The sequence below is a fragment of the Petromyzon marinus genome, chromosome 26 (assembly GCF_048934315.1).
Source record: "Petromyzon marinus isolate PM22_M1 ecotype Great Lakes invasive population chromosome 26, UKy_Petmar_22M1.pri1.0, whole genome shotgun sequence".
In the NCBI taxonomy this organism is placed as follows: domain Eukaryota; kingdom Metazoa; phylum Chordata; class Hyperoartia; order Petromyzontiformes; family Petromyzontidae; genus Petromyzon; species Petromyzon marinus.
Window position 1 is genome coordinate 8,582,326 of NC_133692.1, and position 18,741 is coordinate 8,601,066.

At 42.7% G+C, this 18,741-nt stretch overlaps 1 protein-coding gene across 7 annotated transcripts in view; it reads right to left on the reverse strand.

The window, feature by feature from the left end:
- Positions 1–18,741, reverse strand: part of MYO15A (myosin XVA) — a 197,667-nt gene that overhangs the window by 56,462 nt on the left and 122,464 nt on the right. For 5 of the 7 annotated variants that reach the window (XM_076069914.1, XM_076069911.1, XM_076069917.1 and 2 more), the window contains 14 exons: positions 18,201–18,328; positions 17,735–17,794; positions 17,463–17,538; positions 16,508–16,623; positions 16,013–16,131; positions 14,960–15,101; positions 13,879–13,990; positions 7,192–7,349; positions 6,243–6,367; positions 4,996–5,068; positions 3,688–3,760; positions 2,604–2,677; positions 1,586–1,668; positions 846–976 (listed from right to left, as the gene is read on the reverse strand). In XM_076069914.1, coding sequence (XP_075926029.1) covers positions 846–976; positions 1,586–1,668; positions 2,604–2,677; positions 3,688–3,760; positions 4,996–5,068; positions 6,243–6,367; positions 7,192–7,349; positions 13,879–13,990; positions 14,960–15,101; positions 16,013–16,131; positions 16,508–16,623; positions 17,463–17,538; positions 17,735–17,794; positions 18,201–18,328 — 1,470 coding nt within the window. The remainder of the gene's footprint in view (positions 1–845; positions 977–1,585; positions 1,669–2,603; positions 2,678–3,687; positions 3,761–4,995; positions 5,069–6,242; positions 6,368–7,191; positions 7,350–13,878; positions 13,991–14,959; positions 15,102–16,012; positions 16,132–16,507; positions 16,624–17,462; positions 17,539–17,734; positions 17,795–18,200; positions 18,329–18,741) is intronic. The other 2 variants (XM_076069916.1, XM_076069913.1) reach the window with 1 other exon arrangement.

Genomic DNA, 18,741 nt, shown 5'->3' on the forward strand with positions numbered 1-18,741 from the left:
TTTGTTTGTTGCGGTTGCACCCGATTCAAGAGCCGAATGGCTCACAGGGCTATACCAAATAAATAAACTATGAACTCACCCGGAAACACTAAACAAATATCTTGACCTATGGGAGGAAACCGGAGGACCCAGAGGAAACTCATACACAACAGAGAGAGAACATACACCCCACACAAATAGGTGCCCGAGTTGGGAATTGAACCAAAGCCCTCTTTGCTGTGTGGCATGAGTGTTACCACTGCTTCACCCTGCGACCCAATATTAATCTACATACCCATTATTGTAAAACTACCTTTGACTACATTTTGAATAGTAACTTAGCTATGGTTATCTAAGTCTTCCATGATAAAGAGATCATGTTTTGAATGGGCTATATTCTGGTTAAATATAGAATACTTAATCAGCTAATAACATGGACATAACTGAAGGTAGTGATATCAACACATGGAAAGCTTCCTCCAATTGTAGATTGTACAATGTGATGTTGCTGACAATAATGTATAAATGTTTGATGATGATTTCATTGTGATGCTTGCAATGATGGTTTTAGCAGTAATACATTTATTGTATCCATATAAAACCAAATTCGTCAATGATGACAAAAGTCCAAATGTTATAATAATAATATAAAGTACAAACGCCAATTAATAGTACACAGGTCAACTGGCCTGTCACCACAAATATAAGGAAGACAGTTACAGAAGAATGCCCTTTTCATTGTAACCACGATAATATCATCATTAGACTGCACTGACTGGCGAAGACAACCATGTACACATTAACGGCGACAATGATTTTTTTTAAGTTGGTGACCGAGCCGGCGAGCTCCTCTCGCTTGCTTTCACCCTGGAAGCTGGCTTTGCTGTCGTTGGCCACCTCGCGGAGGTAACGCAGCAAGTACGGCTTCAGGTTGTCGGAACACTTGCTGTACGCCGTCACAATGTACAGCAGCCTCCAGCCCCGATGGCAGCTGTCCCTGCACACGGACCAGAGGGGAAGAGCGGAGCAATGTTAAAACCGATAGGAATATGTCAGCATGGAAGGTGCTCCCGGTGAGTGTCGACGTGGCCAAGCGGGTTGAACATTTCGGGGCTTGTTTCAGGGGGAACACAGTTCGAGACTGGCAGCCGTCCCGGTAAATACTACAGGTAACGTTCCGTAAGATATTTCGGGGATGTCGTTGCGCACACTTTACATTGTGTTCATGCCCTTTGGTGAAGCTTGTAGGCCAATGTATTTTAATCTCCCAGACATGGATATATTTAAACAGAACAATTTTCAATGTGAACAGATACATTAATTTATGAGCCGATCCTGCTATCAGGTACATTATAAAATATGCTTAAATCAGACATGCCAGGATAATGCAACTTATACACCAGGACTGGTTGCATGAAACACCGTAAGTTGAACTTTATGCTTATTCTGACAATAAAATGGTGCAAGGTAAGAGAGAAATCACCAAACATGGTTAAAGCAGTTAGCCACAGATGCCTTTATACAAAACGTTGCATTGTGATAGAAATATTTGACTTTTATTCGCCTATGAAAGATGATAATGTAGTCATGTTATTGTGTCACGTACGGCTTGGGGCTCTTGTTGCTGGTGATCTGCTTCACGATGTGGCAGTAAATCTCATCGCGCATCTCCGGCTGATTCTCACTGAACTGGAAACATACGGCACAGCACAGGGCTTGATATCACCAGAGCAGGCCCTCATTTTAGCCTCAAACAAAACAGCTACGGCCTGTATATTTGGTGAGATCACCATGGCTTCGGCAAATGAAAAAACAAACACATATGAGGTCACACACTGCTAAAACTGTACATGTGTTTTTTTTTATACCAGCTGTCCTCAAAAACACTGGCTAGCTAGCCCCATTGATCAGGTCTGAAGTTCAAGAGAATTTTCCAGTGACCAACCATACAATTCATGTACATTTGTGTGACATAGTTTCAGGACAATTATGAGCATTGTGCTTGCAATCACAAGAGCATACGTTCAAATCCACATCACATTTAATTCAGTTAATTATCACGAAATCGGTAAAGTACAAACCACTTATTAAGATGCACCACTCAGAAGATTTCAAATATTTTTTGGCTGAGATAAACTGGTCCCTGACATAGGAATGTGGAATTGATACCACAGTTACAGGATTGATAATGTTCGAAAGAGCAAATTCTTGAAAGGCATTGGCTGACTGCATGTAAGGCTGTAGACAAGTGTTAAAATACAACTAAGGTAGATTGGGATGGAAGAAATTTACCAAAATGGTGGAGGATATGGTGACCATAGATCCAACTTTATTAAAAACGAAGCTGCTCCTGATGGCCTCAAATGAAAAGGGTTAAGTTTAACAAAACAATACTTCCACAACCAAGAGGAATGAGCACAGCACTTGGAAAGGATAATGAAGACCAGAAACCCATGGCATGTCCAACACCTTAAAACCATCTTGTTTAATTAACTAAATAAATTAAGATAAATCACTGTCAATTTGATTCTTGCCATGAGAGCAGCTATCACCGTGTGGTCACGCTGCACTTTGCTCACTGGATGCTGTGAAAACGCCAAGCTCATCTGCGTAATGCATCTCACCTTGAGTAGGGAGAAGACACTGTCCACCTCCCCTTGGCCCTTCAGTGGGTAGTCACCCATGAACTTCATCACAGCTACGGTGGAGATGAGTGGAGAATGAGACACAGACACACATTCATCATTACCACAGTTTGGCATCGTAAAGATGAGTTGGCCATATGGAATATGGGGGTTTCCTCATCTTGTAAATCTTATTCATCATTTTATAATTGTAAATTTAGACCAAACCCATTCCACAATATTCACAGGGAAAAAAAAGGTTCCAACAACTTGTGTGTGTGCTCTGTATGTTATTAGGTGCAAATGCATAATTATCCAGATCTCCACTACAAAATGGATAATTGATCTCAATTTTAAATAAACGTCTGTGATCAAACTACAAATTCTTGCTTCTTTCGGTGAAGTCACGTAAATAGAAAACAAATTAGAAAAGAAAAATAATAAGATCAAATAAAAAATAATAACATAATAAAATTAATAAATTTAAAATAATAACAGCAAAAAACCCCACCACGTTACGATGGCAACACAAGCGGTCTTCATCAGCGCGGAGAGAAAAGAGGGGGCAAGCCTCCAAATGTAGCTGCTTATAAGGGTTCCAAAGTGAGTGGGCGGGGGAAAGGGTTGCGCAAGCATCAACCGAGACGATGGTTTTAAACTCAGCAATCATTGGAAAGATGTCATCAACCACTTTTGGTCACGACTTGAATTTGTGTTTTCTTGTCAACCTCTACCGTCAGCAGTGTGGATGGGTGCAGCCCTTTCTCCCGCCCACTCACTTTGGAGCCCTTATAAGCAGCTACATTTGGAGGCTTGCCTCCTCTTTTTCTCTCCGCCTGATGAAGACCGCTTGTGTTGCGATCGAAACGTCGTGGGTTTTTTGCTTTTATTATTATTATTATTTTTTAAATGTATTTTTATATTCTATTATTTTTATTTTATCTTGTTATTTTATTTTCATTTTTGATTTTTTTGTTTTCTATTTACGTGACTTCACCGAAAGAACCAAGAGTATGAATTCCTGCAGTCACGAAAGTTTTAAGTCTAAACTAAACGACAAATATGTGGTAGGAAGTTCACCTACCAAGGAAGGCCTCCACAGCCAGCTTGTTGAACTTGGGGTCTTGTGAGTGAATCAGAGACTCCTGGATGGGAGACTGGACACAGATAGAAGACAAAGATCACTATGACCCTATAATAGCATTCACATGAATATGACTGTGCTCAAAGCCAGCTTCTTTCCTGCAGCTGCAACTCGGCTTCAACCCAACGCAAGTACAAAACCTCACCAGCTTTATACAGTAAAACCTTGGATTGCGAGTAACTTGGTCTGCGAGTGTTTTGCAAGACGAGCAAAAATGTTAAATAAATATTAATTTGATAAACGAGCGAGGTCTTGCAATATGAGTAGTACGTATACCCATTGTCTGCTGAGCGTCACGTGATGACAACTGATATACGAGTGCTTTGATATACGAGTGCTTTGGATTACAAACACGTTTCCGGAAAGAATCATGCTCGCAATCCAAGGTTTTACTGTATAATGTTTACTCCTTATGCACAACACAGTCATTCTGATATGTTAATAAAGCCAATGGACCCATCAAAGTGCAGTCCGACCTCAAGAGAAGCCTAAATATAGTTGAGCCCCATGCTGGGATGGGTGACAGTGAAGATGCCAAGTTGCTAGGATTGGCAATGGATTCTCATTATGGGGAATCTTCCCAAATAAGTGTCCAACATTGGTGCCTTGGACCCAATTCATGGATGTGGTCCGGTCATTCACACGACATCCTGGCCTGATTTTCACAGATTGGTTTCCAGTTGATGGGGACGGTTGTCGGCCAGAGAAGGCATGACCTTGTTTAAGAAGCCTCCAGCGTGCCTCCTTGTGGAGGCGATGCAGTTTGTCGGGAGGGCAAACCAATGATCGCCACTTTTTAACATTCATTTGGTGGCTAAACCCAGCTGCTGTTAATATACTGTGGACACTTTCTGCTGGGGTTTGTAAGGTAATGTCAGTTTTAAACATTCCCACTTTTTTTACGACTACAATATGCTATATGCTTAGCTCTTTCGGTAAAGTCACGTTGAAGGGAAACAATAAAATAATAAAATATATAAAACAATAAAAATTCTCACGACGTTTCGACCATTATTTTATTGTTTCTCTTCAACGTGACTTTACCGAAAGAGCTAAGAATATGAATTACTGCAGTCACGAAAGCTTTAAATCAAAATACAATATGCTATGTTAATAAATACGTGCATTTCAAACTGCTCATACTTTTAAATAGTGACCTGGATCAATTTAGTAAAACCTGCTGAAGGCATCTCGATTTGGAGTTGTTTGACTGGAGGGCATCTTATGAATCAATGATGGTCGCCTTACCTTGGTGTACTTGACCATCTCGGAGGGGTCCGTGGGAGCCTTTTCTTTCCGCAGTTTTCCGCGCGCTCCATTTCTGTGAGCGAATCGCAACGTGGCATGTATTTTTTAAGAGTTTGTGTATGACACGATGTTTGCATGAGTGTATAATCAAACGCAAGTGGAAAGCAATAGAACTGCATTGTAAATCAATGCCACATCGAACCAATTAGCATGGCTGATCAAGACCTGACATGCACATTCAAGGATGAAACAAGACAAAAAATAATCAGACAATATATCTGTATCTCCATATGACAAGAACATTATTTTTTACACTTCCTGTCAACCACATAGCCTTCTGGGAATACGTAATTTCAGCAGCATTGGTTCAATACAGGCAAACTCTGAACCAGTTTCGACATAAAGTGCCTCCGCAGAGTCAGGCTTGCTTGAACAAATGTCCATGATGTTAATATATGGGTCCTAGTTTGATGAAAATTATATAATCCATAACACAATATAATCATAACCAAGAAAATGAATGGCTATGTTGTCCAAGGAAGATGTTAAGTCTAAACCAGATGACACAAACAACGCTGTTGTGTTTGAGAATATGATTAAATAACTTTTTGTTCATCTGCAAATGTCAAGTAATGCACACTAAAGTAATAAAACACGAAAAGATCATTCAGTAGTTTCTTACAAATCAGAAAAACAGATTCACAACGTTAATGACAGTACTCTCTTGTTTTTTTTTTAGCACAGTTGCTAATCACAGGCCCCAAATGTCCAAAACCCAGGTGTCCAATAAAATACAGGACTAATGAAGGAAGAATAAATACGCGTTAATATGTTTGTTGAATAAAGCACGGTTGGGAAAAAAAAAAAAACTTGGAAAAAAGTTTAGAAGAACTTGATCTGCTAAAACAGTGTGGATGAGATAAAAGAGTTTGTCTGGTAGACCAGGTCCTCAACATGGGTGGAGGAATCAACGAGTGACATTCACAGGAACGGTTACCATGGTAGTAGTGGTCTCAACTCAAAAGGTCCATTGTTGCAGGAACTGCACTTACTTCTGCTCATGCACGTGTGTGCGTAAAATTGCAAATGCAATGTGAAAATGTGGCTTTGGCGCTAGCTGCGCCTCGTGTGCACATGCAGCCGCGGTGCCATGAGACTGTGCTTTGCAGGCGGGCTTAACTCACACCCACGGAAGCCAACCCAGCCCTACAAGGCTAGTGGTCATCGAGACTGGGCGATGCGCTTACTGGTTTGCCTGTGCCTCTCGGAAGAACTTCTTGGCGAAATCGAGCATCGTGTAGCCTCCGTCTTCCGAGGCAACGCTCACGCAGTCGTCCAAGCTGTCCGTGTACTCGCTGGCCACTGACGATGTCTGTGCACGTAAAAAAAATATATACCCAATTGCTTATCAATTAATTCTCTGAGCACTAAGTATTTTTTTTTTTAAAGCTTTCGTGACTGCAGTAATTCATATTCTTAGTTCTTTCGGTAAAGTCACGTTTAAGGGAAACAACAAAATAATAAAATATATATGAAACAATACAAATTCTCACGACGTTTCGACCATAACACAAACGGTCGTCTTCACGACGTCTTCACGACCGTTTGTGTTATGGTCGAAACGTCGTGAGAATTTTTATTGTTATATATATTTTATTATTTTGTTGTTTCCCTTAAACGTGACTTTACCGAAAGAACTAAGAATACACTAAGTATTTGCCGGCACCAGTTTGTCGAACAGAGAACTCTCCGTGGTCGTCACGTCAATTTGTCCCACCCAACAAATATATAGTGAAAATATACGCAGTATATACGCAGTATTCATTAATACCGATCACTAATTAGTGCCCAGCAATTTAGGCGCATGCCAGTAATCCAGAAACGTGCAGAGGGGTTAGTGGACCATGCAGAGATGGAGCCGTTTTGTATTTAACACACCCACCCGCATGACAATATGGTGGGGTCTAGGTGGGGATAAAGTGTGGGTACTGCTACCACTTCCAAGACGTCTGGCCATCCTGGAAGAGTAGGCCAACATACCATATAGAGGAGCTCTATAGATATCTATCTAGTGGAAGCCCTTCCACCAACAGTGGCTTGAGCAAGTTATTGCAGGGCTGGACCTTAACCTTACCACCCACTTAGCATCATAGTTCTCTGCCGAGATGGTGTGTGCGGACTTGTGAGTGACCAAACCTCAGTTCCACGGTCGAGATCGGCCACGTTGCTCCCGGCAGCACTAAGCACGCCTGTAGGCCGGTCAGACAGATGCTCGTATTCCGGTGGAGCGGCCGGTGTCACGTACTCAGCAGGGAAGAGTCCCGAGCGCCCGTTCCTCATGCCAAAGCGCCAGCCTGGATGCCCCGCCACCGGCGACACCAACGCACACGCAGCGTCAGCAGGAACCATCCGACCGATGATGAAGGGTTGGCGCTAGTTTGAGCTGCTGTGGGTTTAGCCTCCAAAACATTGTGCAGACAAGTGAGTCATCACGATCGGGAACGCCACAGCTAATAATGAGAAGGAAAATATCTCAAGTAGTTTTCTTTGTTATCAAAGCAGTAGCTGGTTTATTAACACATAGACATGGATTAAGTGGATGGTTTATTAATAATGGGAGAGAATGAATGGCTGGTTTGTTAACAATGGCAGGTGGCAACCACTCCAAGGTTTGTCTGATTGGTTTGTAACTGGCCGAATCAAGTTTCATTTATTTTTCATTCATTAGGTATAGCCCTGTGAGCCATGCGGCTCTTAAGTCGAGTGCAACCGCAACAAACAAAATATGAATCTACATTGCAGAAAACTATTACACCACAACCAGACCAAAATAAAGCTACAAAAACAATGTAACAACAGCACACCCTGATTAGCTTCTCCGACTTACTGTGACCTTACAGTTTGTTTTCAGGCTACTCATTCTACCTATCCTCTACGAGTTTCCAAAAGAGCCTTTGGAATCACAATAGGGAAGTTGATGTCCTGGCAACTGGCAGGCACTGCCAAAGAGTATAGGCATCACAAAACATCTTCTTTTTCCAGATTAACATCGAATAAACTAGACCAGCAACACAGACAGCGAGTCACCGCTTGCATTGCGAGTGGGAGAGTAGGTTGCGCGGGGCTTGAAGCTTTGGATAAATCTCACAAGACAACGAAAAAAAAATAGTTCACAATGCCTTCATAAGGGCTGGTGCATTTACGCAATAAACCCTTCCCTAAGGTAGAGACAAAAGCCTCATGCTCACGGTGCAAGTCAGATGGTGAGTAAAGGCCGAGGCAAGTGTAATAGGGTGGCCATGAATCAAATAATTATTCAATTTGATATTGGCGTAATAATAATAGCGCAAGGTTACAATGAAGACGCTGCGTTTCATAGACAATTATAGTCTGCAGTGGATTTACAATAAGAAGTGCGGGGCAATGTTGCTACGCGGCTTTACCAAATTCATTTAATTTGCGGTTAATCATTTTCAAATTTGGATCAGAACGAAAGCACACATTGGCATTCTTTCGTGAGTAACGATACAAAATCTCTTTAATGTTTACTGTTAAGTGGATCAAGCAGCGCGTGTTCTTCTTTCATACAGCCGCAGTGTTAACCAGGGCGGCCGCTGGGCTCGAACCACGAACCTCTGCAACATGCGACAAATGCGCTGAGGAAGTGCAGTGAAACCTCACAGATTGTGTATCATTGCCTGCTAATCTAACTATTGGAACCTTTTTAATTTTACAATCGTACACGTAAAAAAATTAATTCGATAACCGTGTATGATAAAAAACAAATCCCGAGCTAGAGACGTGAAATTACTCATTAATGTACCCCGGTATGACAACAAATACAACCTGGTGAGTGAAGCCTAAACATACATCCTCTTATCTGCGTCAAATTTACGACCACAGTTATTGATATAATTACTGTGGTGTATTTGTACGTGAACAAATCATCCAGAATGTGCCCAAACGTGTCAGATCTTGTAAATTAAGCAGAATGTAGCCAGAATAGATCTTGGATGGGTGGTTGAATGTCAAGCAGGTGACACCATTTCATGATCCTCACACCCCACCTCAAGATTTTAGGATGACTAGTGTGTGCCTCCAAAGCTGGTGCAATTACATATATTTCCAGTATATAGAGCTCTATTGTTAATTCCTTGGTGAAAGAGGCCTGCCCACACTATGTATATATGTTTAACTTCTTTCATAGCGTATGTAGCCAACTGTGCTAATTGGAGGTGCAGGGAAAGGACAACAAACTAAACACAAAAAGCAGTTCGAAGGAAATGAGTTTTCATTTCAGATTTAGATTTGGGTCGTAGGGCTAATTTGGCCATATTTCTCCATGCTGGTCAGTGCAGGTTGATGAAGGCAGAGAACATAGATGTGGGGACATAGCAGTACAGTACAATGAGGTATATTGCTGTATTATCCTCTGATGCGAACCATATAGTAAAATTGTAAAAAAAAAATAGTTCCTATGGGACAGCCAACTAAGTTTTCTGTAGAAATACACAAATGTTCAAAAAGATCATTGCATTATGTGAGATGGTCCGTCTACAAACGACGTGAAATTTTCCATAGAACTGCAATTAATGTGGAACCACAGATGCCCACAACTCATGAACCTCTTGACCATTCTCCCCTCTTCCCTAAGAAAAAATCCTCTTTTCACCTCATAGGCTCTGGGCAATATTTGTTGCCACCTATTAAAACCAGAAAAGCTCACTTAGCAGTGGAGCAAGTACCACACATGCCCAGCCACATTCGTCTCCTCAGTGGTCAGTCGCCAAAGCCAGGGCCAGGCTCAGAGACCAAGTGCCTCTGTTTTTTAATCATTAGGGCGAGAATTTAACCTGGGTTGCTACTCTGCCACTGTAAATTCCACACCACCACCTCAGACTGGCCCATACACACCTACAAACACAGCATATGACTGCACATGTGTGTTAGGGTGTGGGTCAGTGGGGCTCTGTGTGGAGAGAAACATCACAGAGTTTCACAACTGTTCACAAAGACCAACAAAACAAAGATTGCACTTCAAATTCATGCAGAAAATCATGCTCCAGGAATGGCCAGGGGAAAAAAAAACACAAGGACAGCAACAATAATGACAACAGGATGGAAAACTGTAGGAGGGAACGTCATTGGGTGAGGGGGAGGGAAGGGGGAGGGAAGGGAGAGGGATCTTTCGCATCAGCCAAACCCTGCACACAACACCACCAGCACTCCCATGCCCCCCGCCTCCTCCCCGCCTCTAACCCACCGAAGTCAGGGGCGTTTCGCTTACATCCCTCCAGCAAAACCACCCTTTTCCTGACAAGGCAGCCGTACCAGACGCCTGCAAGGCAAGGCAGCGGCATGGTGGGAGGCTCAGTAGGTGGGGTCAAAGGACGGGGATCAGGAAGGAATGGTAGGGATTGGTGGCCGTGTAGCTCAGTGGTGGAAAATATCTACGCTATGCTCCTGAACCAGATCTCAAAAATATTTTTATTGAACCCCCAGGTTATTCCCTTTCTCCAAAAGGTGACAGGTTAACAAGACAGGCATTGCAGTGGCACCCAGAGGTCGTTGACCAAGGGGAAGATACTATAAGAAATTACCTTGGAGGGCAAGTGTCTACCTTACCGGATTTGTAAGATTAAACAGAACAAAACCACTTGTTTTTCAACATTAAACTGTCCACATGTTTTTGTGAAGCACTTACTTGTTATATGGATCACTTGTAATTTACATTTCTCAAAAGCTATCGCTGCTTACATTGTCTTGCGGTAGAGAATGTTATAGATGCATGCCATAGAGATGAAAACAAATTAATATGTGAGCCACATGGACAGACGGTGCAGATGCTATCTGTAATCTATATATATGGTCCACAGTTGTATAAGACCCATCGGGATCTTCATTGATGTACGAGCCTGTGCTTGCTAACAAGAGTAAAACGCAATGACCAACTGTTAAATTGCTTGTGCAAAGCAGCTTATAATCGCCTACGTGACGCCTGGCACACGCCAGAATAGTGGACGGAGGGAAGGGAGTGGTGGGGATGGGGCTGGGGTATCAAGAGGTGATTGAGGATTAAAAAAAACATCATTCATCTCCAGTTCCCTTAAGCAGCGTCTCCCTCTCACAGGATGCAGCTGAACAGAAGGTAAATATTGACACACACATTGACACACATGTTGACACACATATTGACACACATATTGACACACATTATTAATGTATTGACACACATATTGACACACATTGACACATATTGACACACATATTGACACATATTGACACACACTATTAATGTATTGACACACATATTGACACGCATATTGGCACATATATTGACACACATTATTAATGTATTGACACACATATTGACACACATTGACACACATATTGACACACATTATTAATGTATTGACACACATATTGACACGCATATTGGCACATATATTGACACACATTATTAATGAATTGACACACATATTGACACACATTGACACACATTGACACACATATTGACACACATTATTAATGTATTGACACACATATTGACACGCATATTGGCACACATATTGACACACATATTGACACATATTGACACACCTTATTAATGTATTGACACACATATTGACACATATTATTAGTGTATTGACACACATTGACACACATTAATGTATTGACACACATATTGACACACATATTGACACACACTATTAATGTATTGACACACATATTGACACACATATTGACACACATATTGACACACATTATTAATGTATTGACACACATTATTAATGTATTGACACACATATTGACACACATTATTAATGTATTGACACACATATTGACACACATATTGACACACATATTGACACACATATTGACACACATTATTAATGTATTGACACACATATTGACACACATTATTAATGTATTGACACACATATTGACACACACACATTAATAAATGGAGAAAACAGACATTCGAGGGTTCCACAAAACATTTAGAGAGCACCAACTTAACAGTGGTTCTGACGGCTCGTAAGATTTCTCGTATATTTATGAATACCCGATGTCATTCCTCTCCCATTTACTCGGAGTTACGAGCGCGACATCACAGCCTGCTTTGTACTCCAAGATATCAGCAGCATGTTAGGTTCCTGTTGTCAGCACGTGACAGACGATCTCTATCATTCCTCATGTTTAATCGCAGACCTCCTTGGCTTCGAGGATGGCCAGGGAGCAAAATCGTTCTGCAGTGTGAGAGAATCTTATCTTATCTTCAAGGAATTCATAAAGCGCCTTAACCAAGGCGCTATACCAAAAAAAATCACAATTTTACACACGAATGGAATGGTGGAGATGAGGCGAATGAAAGAGATGAGAGGAAGAAGTGGGCACATTTGCTACGTGTCAATTCGGTGAAACCGAAATTGATGACAGTAAACGATGATGAATGGATTGAATGAATGGGGAATGAGTGAAAGCCATATGAGAATATGAGGAGTTAAAAGTAACGGTGGCGGTTATAAGGGGGGGGGGATTAAGGGGTCGTGCGGTGAGCAAGGAAAATAAGTGAGTCTTGAGTGCGGAGCGGAAACTAGTGAACGTAGGTGACTGTTTAATGCGGAGGGGAAGGTTGTTCCAGTTAAGGGGGGGGGCGAGAAGAGAAAAATAACAAAAACATGGATTGAGCGCAAGGAGAAGGAGGAACAGAGAGAGACGGCAAAGACTGAGAACGAATTGGAAACTGAAGGAAGTCTCTGGGCACCTGGCTGAGTCACATTGCACATCATTACCCTGTGTGACTTGCTTGATGCACGTGCACAGAGAGGTCTGCTGCTGTGCAGCAGTATGTGCATCCTGTATCCTGAGGCATACGTGCACTATGTGCAAGGTGGAGCAAGCTCATGCAATTACAGAGTGACATGCATGGTACAAGAAGAATATATATCCACTTGCACAAGCACCTCTGTTACTAATATTGGCACCATCCCAAAACCAACAGTGTGCAATTAAAATCAATCTTAGGCATGATCATGCAACTATGTACACACATTCTTGGAGTGTAACACTGAATGGGCATTTACAATAATGCACATATCCACACACTGGGCTGTCTTCATCCGAAAGGTTATCTTCAAAGAATATGCTCACGACCCAAAAGACCCTTAGTTCCTCTAAAGCCCTCCCGTAGCCTCAGAAGTGCCTCCTTATTCCGACTAAAAACTCAATTTCCTAAAACTTTGGTAAAGAGCACTACCCCGTTGCTGCTTCACGTTTCTGGAACAACTTGCCGCTCAGCTACAGCTTGGTTCCCTCTCTTAACTCCACCCCTCTTTACTTCCCCATTAAACCAAAAAACATGGCACTCGGCTAAACGGGATCATTCGGTTTTTTTTAACAACATTCATTTAACAAATAAAATTAAACACACATGTGATGTGACTTAAATGTAACCTGCAAACTGCTATATCCATGAAGATTAACACGCACATCATCTCTCACAAGAACAGCTATACTGAATATGCATAGCACATGAAGACAAGCCCACGCATTAATACAAACACAATGTGAACGGTCTGACACTGAAGAATAAGTAGACTTGTCAGCAAAACAAAAAGCAGACAAACCAGCAGAAAATCCGGAGAGTTCTAGAAAAATAACAGAGGCAAATCAAAACGATGAACATTTTCAACACAATACTGCAGAACACAAGACAAACAGATTTTGCAATTCGTCAGCAACCCAAGCAAACAAAAAACAGAGACGATAAAAAAAACATTGAGCTGACAAGCAAGCTGAGCATGCTGGACTACAAGAGGGCCCCAGACGTAGACCCAGACAGACCGGCAGAACGCGCCGAGCGCAGCTGCAGATCCTCACCTGGCTCCAGCCCATCCAGGGGCAGCAGCCTGATGAGGTCTCCCTTGTGGAAACTGAGGAGGCTCCGGTCCTCCGTGGAGTAGCTCCTCACCGCGACCACGTAGTTAGAGTCCTGTGCAGTACAACGACATCGGTTTTCGCAGTTGTGCTTTTTACAGCTCTTCTGATTTCTGATTGCGTTTTCGAGTTTTACTGCATTGGCCGAGCATTTGCTCCTGGGAGCTTCTCAGTGTTTGCAGAAGCTCCCCTGCACGCTGGACATGGTGCCGAACAACATGCGGTACAACAACAAAACACATTTAAGGGCTCTGCAGTACAACTGGTATTTATAAAGCATCCTCGATGCACCGCATCTCAAGGCACCATTCAACCGGGCCACTCCAACAGCAAAAATCAGAATCAACACTGAAGCGTGTCCGAATGTACCCGACACTGAATCAACATGCATTCCTAGCAATGCCAGGCTGATATTAAGATTGACACGATCACTGTGAACCAGACAGTTTGTTACCGCTTCACAAGACGTGGACGGGGAAAATAATACATTGCAAGTACAACCCGTGATCATCATTGTGTTTGTAAATGGACAGCGCTTTTGTGAATCCACTGCTGGAGGAGGATCTCCCCACGCCGTGCATGACGTGGGGGTTATTCCGATTAGACTTCAACACACTGGTTAGTACATATCAGTGAAGGTGGGGAGCACAGGTAGAGTACAACAATGGATTTTTCTGCACTGCCCTCTGCTGCACACCACGTAACCCTGCAGATCTATGACAACCTATTTTGTACATAGTGGTTACCCTTCCAAACACTATCCAGACACAAATCCTGCTAAGCTTCTGAGATCCGTATGTATGTTGAACTTCTTTCGTACCATACGTAGCCAACCGTGTAAATCGGAGGTGCAATTATTGCGGAAGTGTAATGGGATCAGGCATATTCCGGGTAATTTGATCGTGTGTAAGACGTTTGTTAAAATGCTAGCACATGGTAGCAGGTGGTGCCCAACTTTCTATCAGCTTTAGCTTCGGACTTTTTCTTAATGTAAAAGCCACTCGGGGAGTGAGGAGTGCTGCACCTTCTTGAGCTCGGTGATGAAGTGGTCGACCATGGCCTTGACGTGGACCGCCTTGGGAGAGAAGAGAAGCAGCTTGTCGCGGGACAGCATGAACTCCAGCGTCTTTGCGTCCAGCAGCGTCACAAACAGCACATCCGCATAGCTGCACAGGGTACCGGTGCTCGTTAAAGCTCCACGCACGGCTCTTACAACAGGTGGTGCTCGCTCACTGCTATTGCTGATAATTAAAACAATGACGTCCTTAAATATGATAAAATTTACATTATCACGTTGGGTGCTATTTAACTTGTCAAGGAAAATGTAATGTATGTATATTCTTTTGCACCGTACGTAGCCAACCGTGCTAATCAGAGGTGCGGGGGCAGGACGACTAAACACAATAAGCAGTTCTAAATAAATTATTTTGCTAAGAGGGGCCAATGCCTGAAATGTCCCCGATTATATATATTTTTAAAAACATATTCATTGTGAAGTGTCCACTATTCATTGTGAAGTGTTCACTATTCATTGTAAAGTGTCCACTATTCATTGTGAAGTGTTCACTATTCATTGTGAAGTGTTCACTATTCATTGTGAAGTGTTCACTATTCATTGTGAAGTGTCCACTATTCATTGTGAAGTGTCCACTATTCATTGTGAAGTGTCCACTATTCATTGTGAAGTGTCCACTATTCATTGTGAAGTGTCCACTATTCATTGTGAAGTGTCCACTGTTCATTGTGAAGTGTCCACTATTCATTGTGAAGTGTCCACTGTTCATTGTGAAGTGTCCACTGTTCATTGTGAAGTGTCCACTATTCATTGTGAAGTGTCCACTATTCATTGTGAAGTGTCCACTGTTCATTGTGAAGTGTCCACTATTCATTGTGAAGTGTCCACTGTTCATTGTGAAGTGTCCACTGTTCATTGTGAAGTGTCCACTATTCATTGTGAAGTGTCCACTATTCATTGTGACGTGTTCACTATTCATTGTGAAGTGTCCACTGTTCATTGTGAAGTGTCCACTGTTCATTGTGAAGTGTTCACTATTCATTGACGCCAATCACTGATCACCTGTAGCTGTGCAGCACACGCAGCTGCGGCGGGTCGGAGGGGCGCGCTCGGTGCGGCACCAGCAACTTCACCCCCTTGTGCGAGACGCCCAGCATCTGCACCTCAGTGCCTGCGCTGCCCTGCACCCCAACACGTACAGACGAACATTGTCCAGGCTTGCAGTTGAGCCTTAGAGACTGGAGTGATAAAGAGGTGTTCGCGTGCGCCTATCAAGGTTGGCACCGCAAGCGGGCGGGCAAAAGTGGCCGGCATCACACATGTCCGTATGTCTGTGTGTCCTCACCCCAATGCTGCTGTTTACTCACTGCACCAGGTACTCGTTTAAGGCTGAGTCGATATAGATGACCAGAGCTCGTTCAGATATTCATCACTGATGTTGGACGTAATTGGGCATCGAAATGGGAACACTGGGGTTCACAGTACAATGCGCTAACCGCTACACTACCACTCCCGACAGTGGCACGCACAGTGGCAAAGAAAGTGTCACACGCGCACCGTCGCAGGGAAGAGACGAGCGAAGTATGTGGCCCAGTTGTCCCTCGCAGCCATGATGACCCTCTTCTTCAGCAGCTCGTCAGCGGAACTGGCATCCGGGCCCACACGGCAGTCCGCTACCAAACGGACGCATCCCCAATCAGCAAACTGCGTTACTAAACAAACTTCTGGAGGGCAATGGTGTGTATGGCCTCAGATTAATGGGATTTAAATGTCAAGGTGATGTAACTGGGAGGTTTCTCACTGCAATAGGCAATGCTCACACTGATTCATGGCAAGGTAGCACAGCAGCCCATGGCAATGGATGTGGACTCCTCTTGTAACCCGGTAATTTGAGTACACACAACACACAAATTAACGCTGCTGTACACAAACTGAATAGGCCCGATTCACGTGGGTTTTTGCCTCATCCATCACTTATTTAAAACAAAAAACATCCCCATTCCACATTACACATTTCAAAGAACCCACTACTCAACCCACAATTACACAATTATCCGAGGTGACCAGGGTTATGGCGGAGACCATGATGGGGAAAAGTTCTGCAATCACATGTATATTGATCGAATAATCACAATTTTTTTTTATTATAAATATAAGTAAATACACCAGCTATGCACAGGACAAATGTGCAAGAAAGCAAAGATCAAGATCAAAATAGTCATAGAAATTGACAATGTTAATCCTTATAATAAAAATATTAGTCTAATACAAACCAGAAGCCAATTCTCCTGACATCTGCAAATTCAGACCACTATGTTAGCACTGCCAGAAATTTGAAGCTATGTCATATTTCTGTTAATAAATAAAAAAAACACCACTATTAGTGACCCATTATTGCTGTCAGAATGCCCTCATTCAAAAAAACGCCACACAATGTATTTACCACTAGCCGATTCAGTGCGCCACACAATCCTGACTCTCCAATTTACCGACGAATGTGTGGGAGACTTACCCAGCATGCTCTTCATCTTCTCGCGCTCACCAGGAGTGATGCGCAAGCACGTCCCGGCGAACGTGTCGTGGACAACCTGGACACGTACACGGCACGGTTCACTATAAGCTCGGCCTTTGTAATACTGTATGAGCATCAACTTCACAAACCTCACAGGGGCATTCAGGGGGGCTTCTCTATTACTTAAACAAAATTTAAAGCATCTCTGAATTATCTTTTAAAGAGAACCGTTGTGGCGATGGTGGTGGTGGTGGGGGGGGTGGTGTCCACACCTGTTTGAAGAGGAGATTCACCACCATGGGGTTGTTGAGGCTCTCTTTGGGGTAGAACACCTGCTGAGCCACAGTGGAGGTGACATTGATTAAAGTGTCAAAAGCGGTAATGCAATGCCATGACCTAAAGCGTAGAGAATAAGAAATAAATAAAGATCACGAACATATTGGGATATATTTATTGCGGCCAAAAGAATAAAATGTAGTCGTTAATCGTTGCATTATTACGTGCTTAATGAGCACACACATGGAAAACGCTAACTTTGATTTTTGTTATTTCTAAAATATTTTGTCAGGAGCAATGACAAACACAATATGATGACATCATGCCACACTACTGCATGGTTACATGCCTGGGAGAAAGAGAGACCCCTGAGTAGAAACGGCAACAACAGCACAAATCAACAAATGTGTCAACAACACTGCCTTAAAAGGACAAATATAGAGCAGATGGTGGGACACATGCCTCCTTGCGAAGGAGGATTTTCCAGGGCACTTTGCTGTAGATGTACGTGTGGTCGGTGGGCAGCTGGTGCAGCTGAGTCTCTACTCGCTCTTCCTCAGGCTCAATGGGACCCAATCCTGAATCTTCTTCTGGCACAGGTAGAGATAAAATCCCCATTCAAAGCATTAATGACTTCATCGCGTAGATGTCCACGGTTGTGCTGTATAGCTCTCTGATTTGTTTTATGGTTGTACTACGTGTTGCTCGTGTTGTTGTTCCTCAAGAAGCTTCCCCACGTTGAGTGAAACGTCGGACATAATGCCAAACACCACACGATACGACCCGAAAACAAATCATATGAGTTACTGTTTGGTGCGCTAAGCTCATCGCATGGAAAACTATTCACCCGAAAAGTTAAGAAAAAACTGCCATGATTTTTTTACCATGATAAACTTTCATAAATCACGTGAAAGGGCTATTACAATTAACTATAGATCACATAGCACAGTTTTACCAGGTAGTGATGGGATCTAACCATTTGAAGAGTTAAATTATTGCACCA